An 18,516-nucleotide genomic window follows, 5' to 3' on the forward strand; every position below is an offset into this window, starting at 1 on the left:
AGAGGACCACAGCTCCCAGAAGGGGGAGGAGAGCAATAATCTATACAATTTGTCCGCTTTTGTGTTCAATATAAAGAGTGTCAATACAACCACGCTGGACTATACCACATTCAATTTGTGACATTTCACATATAGTAAGGAATTCTGTTAGTACAATATTAAAATACATAACATTACTACAAACATAAAAAGTAATAATAATAATATTAACATGAGATGTCTGTCTATCTATCTATCTATCTATCTATCTATCTATCTATCTATCTATCTATCGTAACATCCCAGTGATTTCAGCAAATAAAATTTAATTGTTAGCTCATATGTTACAATGTTTTAGTCCACACACTGGGATTCTATGAGGACTGAGATGTTACAACGCATACGAAAAAACTGTTTTAGGACTGGAATCACCAGAGTTCTACAATCTCTATCTGGATTATAGGAAATATTGGGGATCAGGTTATATTTGTGGGGTCCCTCCATCTGTATATTACAGTTCTGCTGAGATTTTGTTACCTATTGATCCTGTCTATCTATCTATCTATCTATCTATCTATCTATCTATCTATCTATCTATCATAGAAAAGATTGGGAAGGGTTTACACGATTTATTTGTAGGGTGACCATGTAACATTGCTGTAGTACTTTTACCTATATGGCGGTTGGGTACTATATGAATGTTATTAGGGTAATGCCAGACTTCTGTATAACACTACTTAGGAAAATGGGGCAAGGGGATTTGGTTGTCAGAATTAAGAATCTTTAGCCTCCCCTGATAAGTTTGTTTGTATTCTTCATAAAATAACATTCTGGATGATGTTTCCCTAAATCTCTTTGTTGTGCCATTACTCTGTAACCAGTGAAGATGTTTCCCTAAACACTTGGACTCTGCCCATTCAGTGTAGCCAGACAAGTGGAATGAAATAACCCAATTGCCAATTTCTTCGTACAGTTCTATGAGGGAAAACAGGGGAACATCACAAATTCATGAGAGATGTTCCAGAATTATTACATTATAGATTATACAAATGACTAAAACAGACATTTCAGGAAAGGTAATAGATCCCTTTTAATGTTTCACATAGTGAAAAAAGCTTTAAAAAATTGCATGTTGTTTTTTGCACTGTTCACTCTGTGTATGAGGTCTTCACCATGGTTGAGGCCCCACGTTGCCGAAATACTGCTTATTTTGTTATATATTTTAATGCATTTTTTGAGCCAGTAATGGCTACAAAGGGAATGGGAAACATATAGGAAGTTCTTATTCTTTTCCTGCCTGCTCAGCCCACTCCCTGCTTTTGTTCAAAAAATGCAACAAAAAAAGCAGCTTTTCTGCGATCCCCACGTTGCAAGAACACAGCGTTTTGCCGTCGTGAAATACGCCACAGTAAAAAACACTGCATTTTACAGTACCAAAAAGAGAAAGTGATTTTGGCTAATCCCATTCACACATTGCAAAAAAAATCTGCATTTTTGAAAATCGCTGTGTGTCTATAATATCCTCAGAAATGCCATTGTTTTCCGTATAGGTATAATAAGGGACAGAAAGTCCGCAGATAAAAACTCTGCAAAAATACAAAGAAAAATACTACAGAAAAAAACGCAATTGCTGTGTTTCACTATGTGGGGCCTTAATCTAAAAAAGTTTTCTGAAGATATGCTGTTAGGGTCCATTCACATGTAGGAATTTGGTGTGGAATGTCAGTGCTGAAAAAAAGCCTCCCATTGACTTCAAAGGGTTCTTTTTTCTGCTAGCATTGAAGTCATTGAAGTCAAGGGGAGGCTTTTTTTTCAGCGCTGAAATTCCTCACCATTTTCCTCCATGTGAATGGACCTTTACGCTGGGTTTCCACCAGCGTCCGGTCTCCGTTCTCAGGTTTCCATCTTCTGCAGACAGAAGACGGAAACCTGTCAGACCGTGTTCGGCCGTGAGCGTTTTATGCTCTCCGCGGCGAAACAGTTTTTTTTAAACCGGACACGGAGTCTTGCATGTCTGACTTTGTGTCTGGTTAAAAAAAGAAACTGTTTCGCTGTTATACGGAAACCTGTATAACGGAGACCGGGGCGCAGATGTGAACGAGCCCTTAGTCCAATAGGCAGGGTGCACAGTCTGGGACTATTACTCATGCCTAGAATAAAGCTGAGGCCTCTTGGCTTTTTCCCTGACACAGCACTACTCCAGGCGCAGCCATGTGCAGCACATTCCTATTTACCTTAATGGCATTGTGTTGCAATACAAGACATAGTGCCTGTCTGGCAGTGACGCTGTGTCAGAGAAAAGCCAAAGTGGTTGCCCAGATAATTGAGGTAAAGGTCCAAGCCACGACATATGCCATCAGTGTTAATTATTGGAATACCCCTTTAATACATGAAATAAAACACATACAAATGTGAATAACCCAAACCACTATGCTGTAATAGTCAAATTATCTGTAAGCCTTAAAGGGGCTCTCCACTATTAGCACTTCTGGAGTTGACATAAAGTATTGAGTCTTCCTGGGATATATCCCGCACAAGGAATAGGGCAGAGATACTTATGTACCTCTTTATTTTACATAAGGGTATTTATGTACTTGAATACAACATGTTCTATAAAGGAAGTAGATGAAGTAGTGAAGAACCCTGTAACTAACTCCACATACCATTTTATTTGTCACATATTCAATAGGTTTGTCATATTTGGTTTCCACAAGCATTGATACAATTCATTCCCATTTATAGCAATTCATTCCCATATATAGCAAGACAATCTAGAAATCCCCACCACGATGACAAACACATTCTGCTTCTTTATAGCGAATATCTAGAAAGTGGTACTTCAATAAATGTCATAGTTCTATCCATCACACAGATGTAGCAGAGCTGAGTTTGTCATTTAGCCCTTTTGGGCTTTATTGTTTGTATAGATCTATAGTACATAGCAGCCTATATAAAAGTACAGATAGCACAGCATGGTATCATATTGAGCTTTGCTACGTGACAACCTCAGCTCTGCTACATAGAACATAGATGCAGAACACGCAGAACATAGATGTAGATTACAATAGAAAAGAAGTGTCCTTTTTCACGTTACTACTATCTCTTACGCTTTCTGTGTTGCCAATGCACCTTAGGGGTTAACATAATGTGGTTGTCTCGCTGGCTGCCAATAACTCCTTCCTGTCAGATGCATTAGCAAGGAAGAAAGTTGGCCACCGTGGTTAAACAAGGAATTCCAGACAAAAGCGATGGATGATTCGCCTTACGCCTGACTTTGTTAAATAGCTGGAAAGAAGCAAAACTGTGTTCTTACATGGAAATGTTCATTTCTACCCTCCGAGCCTCCTCCAAGAACCTGTGGTCCAGAGAATCAGTGCAAGGCAATGGAAGAAGATGAGCAGAAGGTCTCTTACCTTAAAGTTATGTGCTTTCTCGTAGTTGAAATGGTTGTCATTTTGCGTCAGGGCTGCTCTTCTGACCAGCGATGTGATCTGCGAATAGGCAAAGAGTTTCAGAGGCTGCCACAATAATGCACTCCTGCCCCCCACTTTCACCCCCAGTGCCAGCGCCAGGAGCTCCTGGTGCTTTCTGCCTTTTTTGGACTTATGGACAGCAGTATAGTTCTTCTCGCTCTCCAACCATAGCTCCTCAGACAGCATAGTGTCAGAATCCCAGATCTTTTGAGTTTCCTCCTCGGAGCCTTGGAGGCTTACAGGCACAAGGTTGGTCCAGCTGCTTCTGATGCTACACAGCAGATTGGAAGCAGCTGCAGCCCATTCTGCAGAGACCTCCGACATGTGACTTGAATGGGCTGTCTTGTGGGATGGAAGGAGCTTCTGCATTTCAATAACTAGTTGACCGCTTTGTTTTAGTTCTCAAGACAGGCGTGTGCCTGAGACAACTGCAACCCTCACACTGAGCGCAGACAAAAGACCCTCCTCAGCAACAGCATCCAACCACAAGTTACCAGGGAGGGAGGAAGATTTACGAGCCACTTGCACAACTCTTTTCAATAAGGAGCATCACTTCTTCACAATGAGCACATCGCCCTGATGTAAGACGCTGATGCTCCTCGATCCAGCAAGAGGCTGGATCATGCCCAAAAAGAGACTTGGGAGTCTGGAAAGCAGTAGATTAGAGCATGCTAAATCCTGCTGATGGATTAATCTCCAAATGATAAAATCTCTCCCTTTTCATATCCTGTGTGAGTGTAAATCCTGCAGGAGTCTGGGGAGGATTAGCAGAGGGCTCTCCGGCACGTCATTTTTAATCTATGGCTCCCACTTTCACTTAATAGCTTACTGGGTTCCCTTATAAAATATTGACAACATCTTTTTAACCCTTTCATAGAATAGGTGTCACTTATACGCATGTAGGTAACTAGAAAACAGGGGCGGAACTTGCTTGTAACTTCCTTAAGATAGGAAGCGATTTCTTGTTACCGGAATATCCCTTTAAATTATCCATGTGCTTAATTTACTAAATTGGGGATGAGTAATAGTGACAATGTAACTCACGACTGTAAATACGTCTAAACGAGTATTTCATCCAGACTTCCTCTTACTCATCCGGGATTCCTAATAAAGTGCTTTTATAAAGCTTTTCTTATGCATATCTTGTGGATATAGTAGGAATCTTAATGATGGGGTAAAGCACCTTCGCCTACATTCACAGAACCATTTTGCACCCGAGGGTTGGCCGTTTTCACAGATGCAGTGAATGGAAGGATATGCGAAAGCAGAACATAATAGATCATAACTAGAGAGGAGCGAGTAGTATTCGACCGAATACCTCCGCTGCACTGTTATTGGTGTACTCGGTCGAATACCACGCGGTAAACGCAGTAAAAGTTCGATGCCCCTCCCACCTTCCCTGGCGCTTTTTTACACCAATAATTATGCAGAGGAGGTATTCGATCAAATACTACTCGCTCATCTCTAATCATAACCTATATTTTAACAGTCCATGGCAATGGACCATCAAACTATCATTCGTGTGAATAGCACCCATTCTCCAACTGTGAAATTAATGGGGCTGACACACGGACAATCTTTGTAGTGACTGATATTCAGTGTCGTGTGAATAAAGGTTTAGTTAGCAACCCCAGTGACAGCTACTGTATGCCCAAATCTTTAGATATCCTGCCCACATAAGGAAGCAGGAGTGCCGAAACGTGTGTTGGGGTAGTGTCAGTGGACAGAGGCCTCTAAACATTTTTGTTCCACCACAATATGGATATGTTATGCTTGTGTTTTTGTTGACTGTGCAATTTGTCTTATTTGTTTATTTGCCGGTATGGCTGTAATGCTTATGGGTAACTACATATAGACATTGTTACTTTGTGTATAGATTTTGCACAGGTATAATTTTTTCAATTTATTATTTTGCTTGGTTGATGTGTACAGCCAATATGTGATGTTTAGATCATTATGGTGTACTTGTAGTGAGGTCTTGTCTCATTTTCCCCGACACCTTTTTTGTTATTCGTTGTGTGTTTATTCGTCTTTTTCTACAGTTATATGTTCTTTATATTATGTCTTTAATACAATCATTTTGCTTATTCTGAGTGCTATGTTATCTTCTTTTTTTGTTTCTATTTGTATATTCATTTAGCATACTGACCCATTCCTCTATATGGCCCTATACACAAGACAGTGTTTTTCGCAGGTCTTTGAGGAAGGGGGGGTGGGGGCGGGTGAGTCTGGTGCATAACACCATGTAGGTCCTACCCTGTTCCTGTCCGTTTTGTGGTCCAGGCTCATTCACTGACACGAATCAGTTACTGAGAAGCACACATATACATATTCGTGTGCCACCCCGTTAGGGAATTGCTAGTTGTACAATTCCCTAGTGCTGCTGCTGGAACAATGGAAGAAGGTAAAGACAGAGACAGTAAGGCCCAAACTTGACCCAGTCCCTGTCCCTACCTAATTGCCATAACTGTCCTAATGACAGGAGCAACTGGGCGGTGATCCCTTTTCTAAATAAGTGTACACAGAACAAGACAAGACATAATACACAGAAGAGGCATCAGCAAGCCAAGGGTCAAAGCCAGAGAGACAAAGCAGTACAAAATTGTAATCAAAAAGAGTAGTCACAAGGGAAGCCAAAGGTCAGCGGTCAGTAATACAATAGTAAGAGAATTAGGAAGCAAGCAAGGACAAAGTCACAATATAGAGTCAAAATAGCCAGGACCTGCCACAGACGTGATTGGCAGATAGGCTGACAATCACACAGACAAGTCTATTATTGACTATTTCATGAACATAGGAAACAAGGTTTCAGGAGATGGATGTGGTGGAAATTCAATTATAGAGGAAGTGTTCAGACAGAGCAAAAAAAAACTAAGCAAAAAAATCAAACTGAACACACCTCCTGTGCTGCAGTGTGTGACCGGAAGGTGGCGCAGAGGCTCAAACAGGCAGAGATGACACACGCCTGTAACGTTTTCTCACAGACCTGTATGTGCCTGACACCTAAGAGAGGTGTATTAACTAGAGCAGAGCATTAAGAAGTTGCTCAAGCATCACAGGGAAATATTTAGTAAATCGGAAAGACAATAGCTCCTCTATAACTATCAAAATTAGGCCGACTGTTAACCTCACACTGGTAGTTTGCTATATAGTTCATCTTACTTACATATTAGCAAGAAGTGGCACATGATTTAATCTTCCCGAAGACTTTACAAAGGACCAGTAGACATTCATTATGTATGGAGGAAATGCAATGAAGATATGGATATATAAGAAAGGGTTCTTTACATTTACAGTAGCTAAACTATGAAATATCCTACCCTAGGAATGGCAAATACTACAGTATGCCAGCATTCAGAGCAACATGCAGCACTTATCCAAAAGCAAATTACATTAGGGGTTAATTCATTAATTACCAGTAATTAATTTATTAATTATATATAATTGATCAAGAAAGGCTGAGCCTAATGTGTCTTTTTTCACCTATGTCCAATTTCCATTTGTTATTGTTACAGCTTAAGTTCACACAAGTATCAGTTGTATGTCAATCGCTCTACATGCATACAAAAAAATCATAAAACACATATGCAAGGTCGGTTGCAGACGACCGTGCTGCAATCGGCCTGCTGTGAATTCAAAGCATGTGCTGCACAAAGGAGATATGGGGATGTCCCCGGGTGCCCCCCATGCACGGGCTGTGTTTCCGCGACACCTTTCATTAAATGAAGTATGAGCCACAAAATAGGACAAGAATGGGACTTGTCCTATCTGACGCGGTCTGGACTGTTGGCCTGCACATGGTCGTGTGTATGGGCCCATAGAAAAGAATGGGTCAATGTGTTATCTGTGAAACAAGCACAGCACACTGACCCACACCACGGTCTCTGCAAAGGGACTTAGACTAAGTTTACACCAGGGAGTACTTTTGGCTGGGATATACCAGGATACCATTTTCTGAAGTGTGAAACAAAGTACATGATACTTTTTAATACAAGTGTACAAAAAAAACCTTGTATATATATTCAATAACTAAATATATAGTCTATTATATATACGAAAGCATACCGTATGCATATCATTTCCAATGACTCTATAATGGCTGTGGTATCTGTATTACTAGCAATAATATATATTAGTGGGTGAGCTGACAGGGGTCCTCTGAGGGATATACTTGATTTTACTTGTATTTGCAGCTTGGACTAACAGTTGTATTATTTTCTTTTCTTTTTTTTTTTTATCTGTTCTAAGTTTTATAATACTAAATACTTTTATTAAAACACTGCGTAAACCAAGTGGTATCTTACTATAATACTTCTTTATAGCCGAGATCTTATTTGATAACATTTATGGAAGAATTTGCTTATATGGAATCCTCCTCCAAAAATGTTCTCCTCAGCCTCACGTGGGTTATGAATGGAAATCTGCATGGTGGTAAGGAATAAATGTCACATCAACATCCAGCCTCCCACAAGGGCTGAGCGCGCACAACAAGACTCACTTTATGCCTAATAGAAGAGGTAAATCATTGTATCATTCTGCATGGTAATAGAATAGAAAAATTGTCATGATGGCGTCTGAGGGTCTTATTGTGCGTTCTAGTATGTTCTCGTGTATTCTTTTGCTATCACATACTGTAACAAGAAAATGTTTTTGCTTTATGCCTTTTAGGAAATGTTGCTTTCTGATTTTGTACTAAGTCTTCTACCAGTTTATTACAAAGCTGATTTTCTCCAAGAGAATTTAGTTTGTAGGCCAGAACTTGGCTGCAGGGTCAGAGGTTATAGAGATAAGACGCAGAATCGGGAGAGAGGTTTCTGTTTCAAGCTGTGAAACTTGTTTTACACTATTTGATTTCTTACTGCTTTTTACACCAGTTGTCTAATTTTAACAAGACGTCTTGACCTTGTTAACTGTTCTTAATAGCTCTTTCCACTACTTTGGGTCATTGTACTGTAGGTGACTGAAAAGTGAGTATGATATACAGAAGATTACTGAATAGTAGAATAACACCATTTGTACCCAACCCATGTAGATTTTTTTTAAACCATGTTTGTATATATATATATATATATATATATATATATATATATATATTTTAATTTTGTTAATCCATTTGATATTTATTGATGGCATAATAAAGGTTGCATATTTATTATAGCCTGATGAATTAGTGGAGTCTTCATGGCATATAGATATTATATTATATGGTGTGAGTATACCATGAAGTTGTCATCTATTTTGGTACTATTGTACATGTTTATTAAATACTAGAATAGAATGTTGTAACTATTGCTTTATGAGGCCGGGGCCCCACGTGCTGTAAACACTGCAGTTTGGCCGCAGTGGAAACTCCGCGGAAAAAACACAGTGTTTTACAGTCCCTGCAAAGTGGATGGGATTCGCTAAATATAGTCAGTGGACACGCCGCGATTTCCAAAACTGTTGCAGTTTTGGAAATCGCAGCACGTCAATTATACCTACAGAAACGCCAGCTGTTTCCCTAGATATAATGAAATCAGAAAGTCCGCAGAGGAAACCTTCAAATTTACTTGAATGGGACTGAGCTGCAAACATGCAATGAGGCAAATGAATGTGATGTTACTGACCTGCTGCTGCTGGTCTGTGGAGGGTTCTGGCATTGGACTCACAACAATCTAATGCTAATAACCTATCTTAAGGTGGGGTCATCAATATTAAAATCCCCAAAAAAACCATTTAACCCTTAAGTACTATCATGGTGTCTATCATAACGATATGTGTATGATAGACACAATGATAGTACTTAGGGTTAAGACCAGTGACCCATGTTTTGGTCGTGGTGGAATCGCTGCTGTAAATAACGCTGTGGCAAAATGCACTGTGTATTACCGTACCTGCAAAGTGGATGGGAGAGCTGTCAGAGCGGGTCCGGCCGTGAGTGGCGGTAAGTGTTTTATGCTCTCTGCCGCAAAATCGTTTTTTTTTTTAAATAGGACACAGAGTACTGCATGTCCAACTCTGTGTCCGATTTAAAAAAAAAAAAAAAAAAAACAAAACGGTTTTGCGGCGGAGAGCATAAAACGCTCATCGGCGCTCACGGCCGGACATCTTTCAAACTCATTCAAATGAATAGGTATGAAAGAGTCCTGCAGGTTTCAGTCTCCTGCCTCTGTTTTGTGCAGGAAATGGAAACCTGCAGAACGGAGACCGGGCGCAGATGTGAACGAGCCCTGAGCCTAAAAAATATCCACAAACTATATATCAGTCTGCTCAGGTCCTCCTGCAATATACAATGCTACCTGCACATCAGACAGGTTAGGTCGGTACCTACCTAACAATCTCATGTCTCAGTTATCTATTGTCCCCAATACGATGGTGTATTTGAAAAACAGATATTGTTTTCAGTTTTCTATAATTATCATCTGTAATTTCAGTAGTAGTCCAGTTCAGCTTTCCTGTGTTCTCAGAGATATCTGTCAATCACACCGTAGCACTGGACTCCTAAGCACATAAAGCACATGGAAAATAAGTGGATTTAAAGCAAACTATACTGATCCATCTTATTCTAGCTGTCCAATCAGGAACAGATTCCAGAAGGAATAAAAATCTGTTGTCTGTATATTCCATTTTGGAACAAAACCAAAAATGTGTATGGGAACATTTCACCTCTAACATGACCATGTAAATGACTTTGCATGGTAAAAATACACACTATACAGAATCTGAAAAGAAGGTTTTTCTTTTCTTGCCAAGAATAAGATCTTTGGGAAAGGTTTCCCTGTTTGTTCTGATGGGATTTTATACTGTTCTCAGTGTAAAGGGAAAAAAAAAATAAATTATATATATATATATATATATATATATATATATATATATATATATATATATATATACCCCCTGTAGGGAGTTTCATTAAACCTGTCTATAAGTATCTATACAGTATATATCGTACCAAAAAATATCCATGCCAATTATTTTCCCTCTTCATTTTTCTTAATTCCAGTCTCTGTAGATCAGGGGAATTTTTACAGCAGTGACAGATGAGTGTGTCGCTCTTGTAGGAGGAAGTGACCTCCTTCTCATGTAATCATGTTTGGGAGGACAGGTCTGGAAGTGACAGGTCAATGTCTTATTGTGTAAAGGATAATGAAGCCGCACAGAAGCCAAACTAGCTGATAGATAGTCATCAGGATCCTTACCAGCTCAAATGACTTGCCTTTTTGTTTCAGAAGTTCTCTTTAATAACTTTTTGTTATCTTTTTATTCAAAATTCTTCCAATAACTTGGTAGAAGAATTATGTGGAAAAATCTGTGTAATTTATAGCATATTTGCCACAGATTTTACCCTATGGATTGCACAAGATGAAATCCAAAGTGCAACCTACATTGATGCGCTGCAGATTTAGAAGTCTATATGGCATTTTTTTTATTTGATTTCGCATGTATGACACTGATTAAAATTGAATTCACTTTACGACTATTGTAATATACTACGGATTTACCACCCACAAATCCGGACCCCAAACCTGAAGTGTATGCCTTACAAGTGAATTTACCCTGAAATGGTTACATGGCATCATAACATTCCTACATTACTTGTTGGCTGATGGTTATTGAGCTGCCTTGTACGATGGGGGTAGCTCCTTATGTCTACCCTCCGATAGATGACAATGATTGATCGCTCATTACACAACACCACCACCTGGGTCCCCAAGTTAATCCAAGCCTCTGCTTTTAAGCCCATTGGTGGTGTATAAAATATGCAGCAAAAAGTTGTCTAACATGATGACTCTGGTTTTCAGTCTTTCCCAAGGGATACAATTTTGCTACATGCCACTTCTCGTGATGAGTTTTCCCATCTTACAACAGTCAATATCCGCCCATTTCAAATGTAGGTCAAAGAACAGAGATAGAATATAGTCACTATGGACGCGTTTCTGTGTGAATGTGCTTGAAATGTACAGTATAAGCCAATGAAGGAGCAGCTTCATCTTGCCAAAGGCGGCAGTACTGTCGGAGGATTATAGTGCGTGTCTGGAGAAATGGGTTCAGTTCTCTGTTCTCAGCATTATGACAGAGTGAACTGGAAATCACTGATATATTTTTAATAATATTAATCTCTTCACACGTTATCAGGACTTCAGTAGGTGCCTTAGGGGCATTTACTGCTTTACTGAAAATCTTCTACTGCCTCCTATACTGTGTATTCCCTGTGCAAAATTAAGTCAAATATTTTAACCCTGTATTCACAAGCATCATACTGGTTACACTTTAATACACAAGTTAATATAACCCAATTATCCATGTATCTACCTGTGCCATTTCTATATGCAACACTTCACACATGGACAACTGGTATCTTCACCACCTTTTTACCATTCTTAGGTCAATGCCACATGACAACAAGCTGACACTAGAAGGATTTCCATTATTCCGTAAAATACCGGTAATACAATTTTATTTAGTTACATTTTAAACACATGTAGCAAAATCTTCTCAAGTGTTTTCCAAAAATATGCATTTAAATTAGCTCAATATTCCTCCTTGCTCAGCTAATGCTCAATTCATACTGGTCACTAGTATACATACTACTTGTATACTCACAAAGAATGTGACCAATATGCCCATAGACTTTTATTAATCAAATGTAAAAAACATCAACAGTAAAGATGAGCGAACACTGTTCGGATCAGCCGCTCCGAACAGCATGCACCCATAGAAATGAATGGAAGCACCTGTGATGCCGGCCGCCGGCAAAGTCAGCGTAACAGGTGCTTCCATTAATTTCTACGGGTGCGTGCTGTTCGGATCAGCTGATCCGAACAGTGTTCGCTTATCTCTAGTCAACAGTATTAAAGGGATCCTATCATTGTATACCCTTTTTTCTGATTAACACGTAGGAATAGCCTTAAGAAAGGCTATTCTTCTCCTACCTTTAGATGTCTTCTCTGCGCCGCCGTTCGGTAGAAATCCGGATTTTCTTCGATATGCAAAAGAGTTCTCTCGCAGCACTGGGGGCGTCCCCAATGCTGCGAGAGAAATCTCCAGTGACACCTCTATCTTCACCTGGAATTGCCTCTCCCTGAGTCTTCTTCCGTCCTGGGTTTCAATCTTGCAGGCATGCGCAGTTGGCTCTGCCATCGGGCCTTGGGCAGAGCAGACTGTGCATGCCCATGGCCACATACACAGTTTGAGCGCTGGGGACCACCTCCAGTGCTGCGAGAGAACTTATTTGCATACCGGAGAAAACCTGGAATTTTTCCGAACGACGGCGCGGAGAAGACATCTAAAGGTAGGAGAAGAATAGCCTTTCTTAAGGCTATTCCTACGTGTTAATCAGAAAAAAAGGGTATCCAATGATAGGATCCCTTTAAGTGCCAATATGTATTCCTCATTGGTGTGGTTTGCTGTCTACTTTTGCCTCAGCCTGATGCATACAACCATGCACAGTCAGTGTGCTAGTTGTGTTTTACATGGTCTGGTGTATGAGGCCATAAACCATGAGCAAAACTCAGGACAGGTCTTATTCCTGTCTGTTTTGCATACTGCACTCACTGGCCTCAATGACTATAAGCCAGTGAGTGCTTATAAAAAATTTGTGACTTTTCATGCCTCATACAAGGCATAATAAATCAGCTCTATTGAGTCCTGACAGCAATAAGACTGGAGCCTCACCTGACGGAAATGGGGCGGAAAAAACAGCAGCGTTTTACAGTCACTGCAAAGTCATTCTAGCAAATCCCATTTCCCATTCACACATTGCAGAAAAATATACGCAGCAGACATGCTGCTATTTCCAAAACCATTGTGGTTTTGAAACTCACAGCATGTCAATTATACCTACGGAAACGCCAGTATTTTCCCTATAGGTATAGATGAATCAGAAACCTCTGCGAATTTTCTGTGAAAAGTGCTGCGGGAAAAACCATGATGTGTTGCCGCCGCAGTTTTTTCAGCAGTACTTTTTTACTGCGGCCTGCTACATGGAGACATTACCTTAAATACACTCAGTGTCTCTGCCTCTTTTATATACTGCCACACAAAGGGTCGTATAGGAGAACTGCATTCTAACAAACCAGTTCACCATTCATAGGTAACATTACCCCACAGACTTGACATGACATGCACATAATAGGAAGCAGCCATTTTGAACTCAATATCCATAAGCATAGCACTGTTTAATTTATTGTTATCTAAAATTTAACATTTACTTTAATTTACAACAATTTAACATCTATGCCTTAATAATATTCCAACAGAGGATTAACAAAACCGTGGCGTCAGACTCTCCAAGAGGTTTATGTTTGAAAAAGGGGCAAGGATGGGACCGCGGCCCAGAAAATCCTAACGTCTGCAGCAAAGAACAGGCCAAGTAAGAGTCATAGGATTTATGGCAAGACTTAAGGTGTTATAAATGATGACTCTAATAAACACATCTCGCTTTTGTTAGCATATGTTAAGAAGTACGTAGAGCTGGAAAGCTGCTAATAATCCATCTGCCAGCTAGTAGTCGAAAAATTCAGGTCTTATTTGATCTTTGACCTATTTTTACACTCCAAGTAACCTTACTTCTGGTCATAACATATTTCGCATTCTTGGAGAAATGAACTACGTGGGCAGCAAAGTCAGACTAATTTGTACAAACTGAGAGCCGTTCATCATTTTCTGTCCTTATTAAGCTCCATCTAATTAGAAGATTGTTTCCTGTAAAAACATTATGATATTTCCTTATTTTTCAGATTTGATGCATATTAAGTTCTATACATTATGAATTGGATTGAATTATGAAGACAACCTCTCTCCTCAGGGCCTGGCTCCTGTCACCGTGGAAAACAGCAGAATTTGGTAGGCGATACCTGCCTGGAAATGGAAATTTTTTGATAATTATGGCTTATTTCAGCAAAATCATCTGTTTGTTGGGTTGACTGTCCATGCACTATGCAGATGGTTGTCCAGGCTTGGAGAGTAGGGGAAAATCCTAATGGGCCCCTGACTCAAGGGGGCTAGTGGACCCCTAGAGCTCCAACAGTGGCAAGAGTGGTGCATGGCAGAGTATACTCACTGCACTACAGCCTCACACCCAGTTTATTATATATAGATGCATTGGGTGGCTGAGATGACATCTAGGTACAGAACAAGGGACCACTATCCTTCCTCCTGGGCTCCATGTCCTTATTGTCACTGCATAGACTCCATCATAAATCATCTTCCTCACCAAGCTAAGGTGGTCCTAATATAAGGCAATGACTAGGTAGGAGGCTAACACTAAAAAAAATGGGAGGCAGGTAATATTAGCTGTGTAGTGAATTCTGACATTGTGGTTGGTAGATCGATGGCCATGTAATACTTTGACAACTCTATATACCACTTCATTATGGCTCACCCACTCCCCAACTATAATGTCCGTATGCCCATCATTAATAGAGTATATGGGCAGAATTTGTCTACTTTAGGTATCATATGGACATTCTAAACAGGAAACCCCTGCTTGGGACAAGCCCCTTACCCCTTTAAGACACAGAGAGGAGAATTGCTAAACAAAACTAAAGTCTAAGGGTTCATGAACTTGACAAAGACTGTATAGACTTTATACGGCAGGACACGGAGTCCCTATGGGTCAGTATTAGAAATATACAGACACTCCAAGTGCTGTTATATGAGGCCCCCCACAATATTCAACATTAGAACTGATGTGTATAGGGGTGATAGCTGAATAATATGGTATGTGTTGGAAAAAAACACATTTTTAGTTATAGGTTAGCAACATTTTGCTGAGTTTCCGTAATAAAATATGAATTACATGGAGGTACAGGATGAACCTATATCAAAAAGCACCATTATGGTTCTGAATAACATGGATCTCTAATAATACAATAGAGGAATTTTTTAAGACTGACAACTGGGTGTTATACTTTTCTTTGTCAAGGGGGTGTGTCTGAACAGTGAGCACTGATTGGACATATCAGTATATCAGGGTGTCGTATTAGTTGTCAATTTATTAGGAATGGCACAAAGCAGATTTCTAATGGATGTCTCAGATTGTTACATCAAGAATATAGTATAACAAGCAAGTCAGGGGTCATGACAGGTCCTAATTAAGAATTATCCACCGTGTGTAAATAATATGCAATATAAAATCTATCTATCTATCTATCTATCTATCTATCTATCTATCTAGTTCTGCTGTCAGATCTGTACAAATGATGGTGGAAAAATAAAAATATTGCCGAAGCCGTTAAAATCTTTTAATCCTTTACTAACAACGAGAATATTCTATTTGTTGCCTGGGCATCCATAAATAAAGGCTGCTCTCCGTACATAAGTGACTTAAGTCAATCTCTTCTCCTAAATCTAGGTCATCCATCTCGCACGCAGCAGAGCGATCTGCACCACCTGATCACCGCAGATTTGGAGTGCAATTCTCTGGGGAGCAGGACATTCATTATCATGGAAGCTAACAGATTCTAGCGGCAGAGAACAGGCCTCAGCTACCGTCCTAAGGCTAAGTAGTAATTGTAGTGCACTTTAGTGATGAGGAAGGATTAGAATGGAGGAGAAATTGAATATTAGATTCAGGCGAAAGCTTTGTAGCTCTCCCTGGATGAGGACACTGCTTAAGTTCAGCCGTGCAAAAAATATCCCTTCAAAGCATTCCCGGATCCTAATAGCTTCTCCTGTATTCAGAGAGCAGATTATATAAAGCTAAATATGATTATTATTACTTTAGGTATTACCCAGTATATCTGCCTGTATTCTGACTCCAACAATCATTAGTAACTTATATAAGTACTGTCCTGTATTAAGTTCTGCACATGTGTCTATAGCCTGCATGAATGTATGAAGAGGTCATTGGTCTGCAGCTATGGTGTAACTACAACCCCTAACATGCTCTTGCGGGCTCCAGCACAACATGTTGGAGGTTACAGTATCAGATGATCATCCAGACCAGGTTCCCCGGACACATTCCTTTTCTAGTATTTACTACATACAGTGCAGCAGTGTTACTGACTAAAGGTGACAAACTCTTTTCACATCACATTCGAGTCTTCCATCACAGGTCACCAGAGTTTGTCAAAATCGTCCATACAGTCCAACTGTTAAAGTATCTATGATTTTTATTGGCTGGATCTGTATCGAATAACATAGTTGTCTATTCTTACACTAAAAAGGACCTCTGCAGATCAGTTTCCAGGACAGAGCAGCTACAGGTAATGGTAACATTTCTAGGAGCCGCACTATTCACTTGCTATACAAGGTGTAGCAGTAGGCAGTGGCATAACTAGGATTGGTGGGGCCCCGTGGCGAACTTTTGACATGCCCGCCCCCCCCCCCCCTCAACCGACACCGAAGACCTCGACCGACCCCCTCCTCTACACTCTATTATGTCCCTTAGTAAGCCCTGCACACAGTATTATGTCCATTAGTGGCCCCTGCACACAGGATTTTGTCCATTAGTGTCCCCTGCACACAGCATTATGTCCCATAGTGGCCCCTGCACACAGTATTATGTCCATTAGTGGCCCCTGCACACAGTATTATGTCCATTAGTGGCCCCTGTACACAGTATTATGTCCATTAGTGGCCCCTGCACACAGTATTATATCCCATAGTGGCCCCTGCACACAGTATTATGTCCATTAGTGGCCCCTGCACACAGTATTATATCCCATAGTGGCCCCTGTACACAGTATTATGTCCATTAGTGGCCCCTGCACACAGTATTATGTCCATTAGTGGCCCCTGCACACAGTATTATATCCCATAGTGGCCCCTGCACACAGTATTATGTCCATTAGTGGCCCCTGCACACAGTATTATGTCCATTAGTGGCCCCTGCACACAGTATTATGTCCCTTAGTGGCCCCTGCACACAGTATTATCCCCAATAGTGGCCCCTGTCCACAGTATTATCCCCAATAGTGTCCCCTGCACACAGTATTATCCCCAATAGTAGCCCCTGCACACAGTATTATGTCCATTAGTGGCCCCTGCACACAGTATTATCCCCAATAGTGGCCCCTGCACACAGTATTATGTCCCACTGTGGACACCCATAAACAATTATTATACTCTGGGGTCTTTTCAGACCCCAGAGTTTAATAATCGGAGACCCGGGGGAATAAAACCATTAAAAAAAAAACAGTTGCTTACCTGTCTCCCGGCTCCTATGCTGTCGGCCGCAGCCCTCGTCCTTCTTTAATGACGTCGGACATCACATGACCCGGGAAGCAGGCCGGGTTCATGTGACGTCAGAGATGTCAGACAAGTATGAAGGAGGCCCGACAGGATCGTGGAGAGGTAAGTAACAGTATTTTTTACGCTCCCTTACCTTTCCCGGTCCGCCGATCATTATACTCAGGGGTCTGCAAAGACCCCCGAGTATAATGATAGTATTTGTGGGGCCCGCGGTGTCACTTGCCGATCCCGGCCCTGCCAGGATCGGCAAGTAAATAGGGTCCGTAACAGCCTATTAAAAAAAACAAAAAAACGCAGCGGTAGCAGCTGTCACCGGGCCCCCTAATGGCCCAGGCCCCCTAATGGCCCAGGCCTTGTGGCAGCCGCCTTCCCTGCCTCTATGGTAGTTACGCCCCTGGCAGTAGGTTTAGGTAGTGCAGTGGTGCCCATGGTATAGTGGGTGAGCAGCATGGCTCCTGACATGTTATTACCTTTAGCCGTCGTGTCTTGGTACCACTGATCTGCAGGGTCCTGGCGGTGGGCCCCTAGAAACAAATCCACTGGTAGGCCCTGGACACCCCAGTCTGACCCTGCACATAGCCCCTCTATATACACAGAATGCTGCACCCTTTTCTATTTGTTTAACCAAATGAAAGGTATCTTGAATATCCCAGATGTTCACAGCAGAACATTGTCTTTTATTACAGCATAAGTTCTACAAAAATAGCTGTTATTGTATCTCGAAGGTTTACAGACCAATAAACCAATGGAGTTTTCACAAGTGCCCTTTAATTGGCTGGTGGTGTAAAAACCAACAAACTCCCTTGTGTTTTCCTGTCTCCCTGTGTAATGAGGTCTCTGTCTCTCCCCAGTATATTAGAGTTACTCAGCTCCTGTAAAATTTCACACT

General features: G+C 40.8%; 1 protein-coding gene across 1 annotated transcript in view; it reads right to left on the reverse strand.

The window, feature by feature from the left end:
* Positions 1-18,516, reverse strand: part of CHN2 (chimerin 2) — a 251,383-nt gene that overhangs the window by 62,430 nt on the left and 170,437 nt on the right. The window contains exon 7 of the mRNA XM_075271454.1: positions 3,393-3,470. Coding sequence (XP_075127555.1) covers positions 3,393-3,470 — 78 coding nt within the window. The remainder of the gene's footprint in view (positions 1-3,392; positions 3,471-18,516) is intronic.

The sequence above is a fragment of the Leptodactylus fuscus genome, chromosome 4 (genome assembly GCF_031893055.1).
Source record: "Leptodactylus fuscus isolate aLepFus1 chromosome 4, aLepFus1.hap2, whole genome shotgun sequence".
Taxonomy (NCBI): Eukaryota; Metazoa; Chordata; class Amphibia; order Anura; family Leptodactylidae; genus Leptodactylus; species Leptodactylus fuscus.